At 50.3% G+C, this 10,000-nt stretch overlaps 1 protein-coding gene across 1 annotated transcript in view; it reads right to left on the reverse strand.

The window, feature by feature from the left end:
- The window catches only part of LOC143275975 (kelch-like protein 21), a 31,023-nt gene that overhangs the window by 1,153 nt on the left and 19,870 nt on the right, over positions 1-10,000 (reverse strand). The window contains exons 9-12 of the mRNA XM_076580334.1: positions 9,271-9,444; positions 8,099-8,230; positions 1,872-2,060; positions 1-1,344 (exon numbers count right to left, since the gene is read on the reverse strand). The exon at positions 1-1,344 is cut by the window's left edge and continues 1,153 nt beyond it. Coding sequence (XP_076436449.1) covers positions 1,914-2,060; positions 8,099-8,230; positions 9,271-9,444 — 453 coding nt within the window. The 3' untranslated portion in view covers positions 1-1,344; positions 1,872-1,913. The remainder of the gene's footprint in view (positions 1,345-1,871; positions 2,061-8,098; positions 8,231-9,270; positions 9,445-10,000) is intronic.

Consider the following 10,000-nt stretch of genomic DNA (forward strand, 5'->3'; position numbering starts at 1 on the left):
CGTGAAACGCTGTTAACGTCGTCTCTTTCGCCGTTCGTATGGAGAGAGTTAAACACTGACAAAACAGAGTTATGGCGACATCACAACACTTCACTTCGAAATCTTCGAAAGGCACAACAAAGTCTACACATGATAGAAGATAAGATATCCCACCTCCTTTTCATAGAAGGTTTTTGCCTATTTTCTCTCTCAGTATTATCACTGTAACATTTTCCATGCTACATTCTAGACCAATACAGCCAAAAGACAGCTTATGACACATTTAGTGACTGCACTACATGCCGACTGTCTTAAAATCCTCTTGGCCCAGAGAGTGGGGATGTAACTTGGGGCAAGACACTCTCCACTTTTATCAAATTCTAGCCCAGATAGCTGGGACAGCAGTTACCTCCTCTGCTGTTCTGATGGTCATAGTCGAACACGACTGACTATCATACATACAAACATACATGTACAATTGTATGGTAACAGTTTTCGAAAGTATTGCCAATTAACAAATCAAAACATAGATATATATGTAAATAAAGAGATAAGTACATATGTGAATAAATAAATAAATAAATAAATGAACACAAATGAATACACACATAAATAAATAATTTCTTTTTTAGATAAAAAGATAAGCATCCATTCAACGACGATGAAAAGATTAACAATGTCCATACGACAACGAACCAGCCGTCAGCCTGCCGCGTCCTCACGACGACAAGCAAAGTTGCACGACGATGACGATGAAGACGACCAGTTTCACACACCCCGCTAGCGTCCTTTCCACGATGAAGACGACCAGTTTCACACACCCCTTGGCGTCCTTTCCACGATGAAGACGACCAGTTTCACACACCCCGCTAGCGTCCTTTCCACGATGAAGACGACCAGTTTCACACACCCCGCTGGCGTCCTTTCCACGATGAAGACGACCAGTTTCACACACCCCGCTAGCGTCCTTTCCACGATGAAGACGACCAGTTTCACACACCCCGCCAGCGTCCTTTCCACGATGAAGACGACCAGTTTCACACACCCCGCTAGCGTCCTTTCCACGATGAAGACGACCAGTTTCACACACCCCGCCAGCGTCCTTTCCACGATGAAGACGACCAGTTTCACACACCCTTGGCGTCCTTTCCACGATGAAGACGACCAGTTTCACACATCCCGGGGGCGTCCTTTCCACGATGAAGACGACCAGTTTCACACACCCATGGCGTCCTTTCCACGATGAAGACGACCAGTTTCACACACCCCGCTAGCGTCCTTTCAAAGGAGTCTGGTTCGTTCATCGTTCCGGTCCATATTTTTATCCAGCATGCAGCTGCATGTCGGTCTGCCGCTGAATGCAACCTGGGGATCATCATCATCATCATCACCATGATCATCACCATGATCATCATCATCATCATCATCACCCTCATCATCATCATCACCATCATCATCATCACCATCATCATCACCATCATCATCATCACCCTCATCATCATCATCACCATGATCATCACCATCACCATCATCACCATCATCATCACCATCATCATCATCATCATCACCATCATCATCATCATCACCATCACCAGCAGCAGCAGCAGCAGCATCGTCATCATCGTCGTCATCATCGTCATCATCATCATCGTCATCATCATCATAGTCGTTGTCATCATCATCGTCGTCGTCGTCATCAGTCATCAACATCATCATCATCAGCAGCAGCAGCAGCAGTATAATCATCATCATCATCACCATCGTCATCATCGTTGTCGTCGTCATCATCATCATCATCATCCTATTGACCCCACCTTCACACACACACACACACACACACACACACACACACACACACACACACACACACACACACACACAGAGGCCAATACCGATCAGCTGACGGTCTACCAGGCACTATGACGTCAGGAGGGTCACCACTGCCCCTCCCCAAGCACCCTCCTGTTCACCACGATCTTGGCCAAGCCGAAGTGTGCACGGACAGGGGGCACGAAATTCTCCCAGGGGACCATCTGCAGGGAGGGGTCATCCAGGGGTATGCACAGCATCACCTTCTGCATCTGGTGACACGGACAGAAAATGAATGAATGAATGAAAAGTTCGTTGTTGTTGTTGTTGTTGTGTGTGTGTTGTTTGGGGTTTTTTTTTTGCTTATTTCAAGAAATGAATGGAAGGATAAAGACGGAGATAGGAAAAAAAAGGGGGAAGGTGGGGGAGTCGGGGGGGAGGGGAGGGAGTGGGGGCTGCTCAACCAGGTAAAGACACATTATCAGTTTTTTAATTGCAGGATGGGGGGGCGGGGGGGGGGGGTGAGGGAGTGGAGAGAGAGAGAGAAATGAAAGTTCGATGAAGAAAAAAAAAGATAGTGGATGAATAGAGGGAAGAAAGGAAGGAAGGGAGGGAGGGAAGAAGGAGTAATTAGGGTAGATAGGAAGGAAGGAAGGAATAATTAGGGTAGATAGGAAGGAAGGAGGGAATAATTAGGGTAGATAGGAAGGAAAGAAGGGAGGAAGGAAGGAGTAATTAGGGTAGATAGGAAGGAAGGAGGGAATAATTAGGGTAGATAGGAAGGAAAGAAGGGAGGAAGGAAGGAGTAATTAGGGTAGATAGGAAGGAAGGAGGGAATAATTAGGGTAGATAGGAAGGAAGGAAGGAAGGAAGGAAGGAGTAATTAGGGTAGATAGGAAGGAAGGAGGGAATAATTAGGGTAGATAGGAAGGAAAGAAGGGAGGAAGGAAGGAATAATTAGGGTAGATAGGAAGGAAGGAGGGAATAATTAGGGTAGATAGGAAGGAAAGAAGGGAGGAAGGGAGTAATTAGGGTAGATAGGAAGGAAGGAGGGAATAATTAGGGTAGATAGGAAGGAAGGAGGGAATAATTAGGGTAGATAGGAAGGAAAGAAGGGAGGAAGGAAGGAGTAATTAGGGTAGATAGGAAGGAAGGAGGGAATAATTAGGGTAGATAGGAAGGAAGGAGGGAATAATTAGGGGTAGATAGGAAGGAAGGAGGGAATAATTAGGGGTAGATAGGAAGGAAGGAGGGAATAATTAGGGTAGATAGGAAGGAAGGAGGGAATAATTAGGGGTAGATAGGAAGGAAGGAGGGAATAATTAGGGTAGATAGGAAGGAAAGAAGGGAGGGAGGAAGGAGTAATTAGGGTAGATAGGAGGGATGGGAGGAACAGAGGGAGGGAGGAAGGAAGGAGTAATTAGGGTAGATAGGAGGGATGGGAGGAACAGAGGGAGGGAGGGAGAGAGGAGTAATTAGGGTAGATAGGAGGGATGGGAGGAACAGAGGGAGGGAGGGAGGGAGGAGTAATTAGGGTAGATAGGAGGGATGGGAGGAACAGAGGGAGGGAGGAAGGAAGGAGTAATTAGGGTAGATAGGAGGGATGGGAGGAACAGAGGGAGGGAGGGAGGGAGGAGTAATTAGGGTAGATAGGAAGGAAGGAGGGAGGGAGGGAGGAGTAATTAGGGTAGATAGGAGGGATGGGAGGAACAGAGGGAGGGAGGAAAGAAGGAAGGAGTAATTAGGGTAGATAGGAGGGATGGGAGGAACAGAGGGAGGGAGGGAGGAGTAATTAGGGTAGATAGGAGGGATGGGAGGAACAGAGGGAGGGAGGGAGGAGTAATTAGGGTAGATAGGAGGGATGGGAGGAACAGAGGGAGGGAGGGAGGGAGGGAGGAGTAATTAGGGTAGATAGGAGGGATGGGAGGAACAGAGGGAGGGAGGGAGGAGTAATTAGGGTAGATAGGAGGGATGGGAGGAACAGAGGGAGGGAGGGAGGGAGGAGTAATTAGGGTAGATAGGAGGGATGGGAGGAACAGAGGGAGGAAGGGAGGAGTAATTAGGGTAGATAGGAGGGATGGGAGGAACAGAGGGAGGAAGGGAGGAGTAATTAGGGTAGATAGGAGGGATGGGAGGAACAGAGGGAGGGAGGGAGGAGTAATTAGGGTAGATAGGAGGGATGGGAGGAACACAGGGAGGAAGGGAGGAGTAATTAGGGTAGATAGGAGGGATGGGAGGAACAGAGGGAGGGAGGGAGGAGTAATTAGGGTAGATAGGAGGGATGGGAGGAACAGAGGGAGGGAGGGAGGAGTAATTAGGGTAGATAGGAGGGATGGGAGGAACAGAGGGAGGGAGGAAGGAGTAATTAGGGTAGATAGGAGGGATGGGAGGAACAGAGGGAGGGAGGAAGGAGTAATTAGGGTGGATAGGAGGGATGGGAGGAACAGAGGGAGGGAGGAAGGAGTAATTAGGGTAGATAGGATGGATGGGAGGAACAGAGGGAGGGAGGGAGGAGTAATTAGGGTAGATAGGAGGGATGGGAGGAACAGAGGGAGGGAGGGAGGAGTGATTAGGGGAGATAGGAGGGATGGGAGGAACAGAGGGAGGGAGGGAGGAGTAATTAGGGGAGATAGGAGGGATGGGAGGAACAGAGGGAGGGAGGGAGGGAGGAGTAATTAGGGTAGATAGGAGGGATGGGAGGAACAGAGGGAGGGAGGGAGGAAGGAGTAATTAGGGTAGATAGGAGGGATGGGAGGAACAGAGGGAGGGAGGAAGGAAGGAAGGAGTAATTAGGGTAGATAGGAGGGATGGAACAGAGGGAGGGAGGGAGGAGGAATTAGGGTAGATAGGAGGGATCGGAGGAACAGAGGGAGGGAGGAAGGAGTAATTAGGGTAGATAGGAGGGATGGGAGGAACAGAGGGAGGGAGGGAGGAGGAATTAGGGTAGATAGGAGGGATGGAACAGAGGGAGGGAGGGAGGAGGAATTAGGGTAGATAGGAGGGATGGGAGGAACAGAGGGAGGGAGGAAGGAGTAATTAGGGTAGATAGGAGGGATGGAACAGAGGGAGGGAGGGAGGAGGAATTAGGATAGATAGGAGGGATGGGAGGAACAGAGGGAGGGAGGAGTAATTAGGGTAGATAGGAGCGATGGGAGGAACAGAGGGAGGGAGGGAGGGAGGAGTAATTAGGGTAGATAGGAGGGATGGGAGGAACAGAGGGAGGGAGGAAGGAGGAATTAGGGTAGATAGGAGGGATGGGAGGAACAGAGGGAGGGAGGGAGGGAGGAGTAATTAGGGTAGATAGGAGGGATGGGAGGAACAGAGGGAGGGAGGGAGGGAGGGAGGAAGGAGTAATTAGGGTAGATAGGAGGGATGGGAGGAACAGAGGGAGGGAGGGAGGAGGAATTAGGGTAGATAGGAGGGATGGAACAGAGGGAGGGAGGGAGGAGGAATTAGGGTAGATAGGAGGGATGGGAGGAACAGAGGGAGGGAGGAAGGAGTAATTAGGGTAGATAGGAGGGATGGAACAGAGGGAGGGAGGGAGGAGGAATTAGGATAGATAGGAGGGATGGGAGGAACAGAGGGAGGGAGGAGTAATTAGGGTAGATAGGAGGGATGGGAGGAACAGAGGGAGGGAGGGAGGGAGGAGTAATTAGGGTAGATAGGAGGGATGGGAGGAACAGAGGGAGGGAGGGAGGAGGAATTAGGGTAGATAGGAGGGATGGGAGGAACAGAGGGAGGGAGGGAGGGAGGAGTAATTAGGGTAGATAGGAGGGATGGGAGGAACAGAGGGAGGGAGGGAGGGAGGAAGGAGTAATTAGGGTAGATAGGAGGGATGGGAGGAACAGAGGGAGGGAGGGAGGGAGGGAGGAGTAATTAGGGTAGATAGGAGGGATGGGAGGAACAGAGGGAGGGAGGGAGGAGTAATTAGGGTAGATAGGAGGGATGGGAGGAACAGAGGGAGGGAGGGAGGGAGGAGTAATTAGGGTAGATAGGAGGGATGGGAGGAACAGAGGGAGGGAGGGAGGGAGGGAGGAAGGAGTAATTAGGGTAGATAGGAGGGATGGGAGGAACAGAGGGAGGGAGGAAGGAAGGAGTAATTAGGGTAGATAGGAGGGATGGGAGGAACAGAGGGAGGGAGGGAGAGAGGAGTAATTAGGGTAGATAGGAGGGATGGGAGGAACAGAGGGAGGGAGGAAGGAGTAATTAGGGTAGATAGGAGGGATGGGAGGAACAGAGGGAGGGAGTGAGGAGTAATTAGGGTAGATAGGAGGGATGGGAGGAACAGAGGGAGGGAGGGAGGAGGAATTAGGGTAGATAGGAGGGATGGGAGGAACAGAGGGAGGAAGGAAGGAGTAATTAGGGTAGATAGGAGGGATGGGAGGAACAGAGGGAGGGAGGGAGGGAGGAGTAATTAGGGTAGATAGGAGGGATGGGAGGAACAGAGGGAGGGAGGGAGGAAGGAGTAATTAGGGTAGATAGGAGGGATGGGAGGAACAGAGGGAGGGAGGGAGGAGTAATTAGGGTAGATAGGAGGGATGGGAGGAACAGAGGGAGGGAGGGAGGAAGGAGTAATTAGGGTAGATAGGAGGGATGGGAGGAACAGAGGGAGGGAGGGAGGGAGGAGTAATTAGGGTAGATAGGAGGGATGGGAGGAACAGAGGGAGGGAGGGAGGGAGGAAGGAGTAATTATGGTAGATAGGAGGGATGGGAGGAACAGAGGGAGGGAGGGAGGGAGGGAGGAGTAATTAGGGTAGATAGGAGGGATGGGAGGAACAGAGGGAGGGAGGGAGGGAGGAAGGAGTAATTAGGGTAGATAGGAGGGATGGGAGGAACAGAGGGAGGGAGGGAGGAGTAATTAGGGTAGATAGGAGGGATGGGAGGAACAGAGGGAGGGAGGGAGGGAGGAAGGAGTAGTTAGGGTAGATAGGAGGGATGGGAGGAACAGAGGGAGGGAGGGAGGAGTAATTAGGGTAGATAGGATGGATGGGAGGAACAGAGGGAGGGAGGGAGGGAGGGAGGAGTAATTAGGATAGTTAGGAGGGATGGGAGGAACAGAGGGAGGGAGGGAGGAGTAATTAGGGTAGATAGGAGGGATGGGAGGAACAGAGGGAGGGAGGGAGGAGTAATTAGGGTAGATAGGAGGGATGGGAGGAACAGAGGGAGGGAGGGAGGAGGAATTAGGGTAGATAGGAGGGATGGGAGGAACAGAGGGAGGGAGGGAGGGAGGAGTAATTAGGGTAGATAGGAGGGATGGGAGGAACAGAGGGAGGGAGGGAGGAAGGAGTAATTAGGGTAGATAGGAGGGATGGGAGGAAGAGAGGGAGGGAGGGAGGAAGGAGTAATTAGGGTAGATAGCAGGGATGGGAGGAACAGAGGGAGGGAGGAGTAATTAGGGTAGATAGGAGGGATGGGAGGAACAGAGGGAGGGAGGGAGGAGTAATTAGGGTAGATAGGAGGGATCGGAGGAACAGAGGGAGGGAGGGAGGGAGGAGTAATTAGGGTAGATAGGAGGGATGGGAGGAACAGAGGGAGGGAGGGAGGGAGGGAGGAGTAATTAGGGTAGATAGGAGGGATGGGAGGAACAGAGGGAGGGAGGGAGGGAGGAGTAATTAGGGTAGATAGGAGGGATCGGAGGAACAGAGGGAGGGAGGGAGGGAGGAGTAATTAGGGTAGATAGGAGGGATGGGAGGAACAGAGGGAGGGAGGGAGGAGTAATTAGGGTAGATAGGAGGGATGGGAGGAACAGAGGGAGGGAGGGAGGGAGGGAGGAAGGAGTAATTAGGGTAGATAGGAGGGATGGGAGGAACAGAGGGAGGGAGGGAGGGAGGAGGGAAACGATTAGAGGGTGGCAGGGATGAACGAGTGTCACAAACGTACACACATGCGCACGCGCGAATTGCATGCGTGCTCATACACATACACGTGCACGCACACTCACATAGGCGTTTTGTTGTTGTTGTTGTTTAGTTCGTTTTCTGTGGGATTTTTGTTTGTTTGTTTTTGTTTTGTTTGTTTGTTTGTTTTTTGTTTTTTTGTTATTTTCATATTATGGGTGTGGGTGTGGGGGAAGTTTTATGCTCAAGACAATGGGGAACAGGTAGCAGTCTGAATTTCTGTGGGGTTATTGTTCTATATTTTATCGTGGGTTTATTTCTGTTTGTTTTGTTTCGTTTGTTTGTTGTTTCTTTTCTTTTGTTTTTGCTTTTGATTTTTTTATATTTCTTTTGTATGTTTTTGTTTGTCTGTTGTCATGTTTTTGTTTTGATTTTTCTGGGGGACAACTAGGGGGGTCGGTATCTTCACTTACATTGGACCCTTCCTCTCCACCAATCACAAGCAGTCTGTCATGGTGGCAGACCAATCGAAACCTTCGCCTCTTGAAGTAGGGCAGTTTGTCCACACTGATCAGCTTGGCGGTGTCGGGGTCAAGTTTCATCACCTCCACACAGAATGAAACACCACCGAAATTTGTACCCTGTCACGAATGCGTACAGAAATCCGCCACCACCCCCAACTCCCACACCCCACCCCCCGCCCCCTTTCTGTGTGCCTGCTTTCGTCTCTATACACCCCGTCTAGCTCCCTACGATCAGCTTTGAACAGACCCACTCTGTTTCATGATTATTCCCACATTCAAACACTCCACAGTCGGCCCCCGCTCTTTCTCTGTGTTCTCTGAACCTTACATTTGGAATGAACTACCTCTTTCGCTTCGTCAGGTCTCTGCACTCAGCTCTTTTCAACACTGGCCTTTTAAATCCTGTCCACCTCTTTCCAGAGGAGCTCCTCCTTCACAACTCCTTTTTTCATCCCCCGTAGTTCCTCCAGTTTTCTATCCACGTGTGATTTGTATAGGGTTTTTTGTCTTTCACTGCTCGCTTCGTTGCACACTTGTGCTTGCGTGTGGAGGTTGAGTGTGCATGTGCTTTGACATGTTTCCGCTCAAGATGTAGCACTACATAAAACATGTAGTCGTAATGGTGGTAGCAGTAGTAGTAGTAGTAGTAGTAGTAGTAGTAGTAGTAGTAGTATGAGTATTTTTCTTCTTCTTCTTCTTCTTCTCATCATCATCATCATCATCATCATCATCATCGTCATCATCATCGTCATCATCATCATCACCGTCGTCGTCGTCGTCGTCATCATCATGATCATTATCACCATCACCACAACCACCACCACCACCATCACTACCATCATCACCATCATCACCACCACCACTATCATCATCACCATCATCACTATCACCACCATCATCACCATCACCACCACCATCATCATCATCACCATCACCACCTTCATCATGATCATCACCATTACCACCACCATCACCATCGCCACCATCACCATCACCACCATCACCATCACCACCATCATCACCACCATCACCATCATCATCACCACCATCATCACCATCATCATCACCACCACCATCATCATCGCCACCACCACCACCACCATCATCATCATCATCATTACCTCCCCCTTGGTGGACAACATGTAGAAGGTGGCGTTAGATCGCAGGCCCACTGCGCCTGCGCAGGCGACCGGAAGTTTGTGAGAGAGGAGGGAGCAGGTTCGCGACCGGAGGTCCAGACACTGTATGCTGTTTGTGGGCTGACCGTCCGTGATCTTGCCTCCACACAGGTAGATCTGGTGAGGAGAGAGGGGAGCGGAGGAGGCGGTGTGCGTTTTCTCAGTCTGGGAAGGGTTGGGCTCAGCTGGGCGATGTTGGTTTGTATTTGTATTTTTTGTATTTGTATTTCTTTTTATCACAACAGATTTCTCTGTGTGAAATTCGGGCTGCTCTCCCCAGGGAGAGCGCGTCGCTACACCACAGCGCAACCCCCTTTTTTAAAAAACTTTTCCTGCGTGCAGTTTGATTTGTTTTTACTGTCGAAGTGGATTTTTCAACAGAAATTTGCCAGGAACAACCCTTTCGTTGCCGTGGGTTTTTTTACGTGCGTTAAGTGCATGCTGCACACGGGACCTCGGTTTATCGTCTCATCCGAATGGCCAGCGCCCAGACCACCACTCAAGGTCTAGTGGAGGGGGAGAAAATATCGGCGGCTAAGACGTGATTCGAACCAGCGCGCTCAGATTCTCTCGCTTCCTAAGACGGATGCGTTAGCTCTAGGCCATCACTCCACCATTGTGGTGTGTTGTATACTGTGCTGCACTGGACTGTGCTGTACCGCGCTGTACTGTG

The sequence above is a fragment of the Babylonia areolata genome, chromosome 31 (assembly GCF_041734735.1).
Source record: "Babylonia areolata isolate BAREFJ2019XMU chromosome 31, ASM4173473v1, whole genome shotgun sequence".
NCBI lineage: Eukaryota > Metazoa > Mollusca > Gastropoda > Neogastropoda > Buccinidae > Babylonia > Babylonia areolata.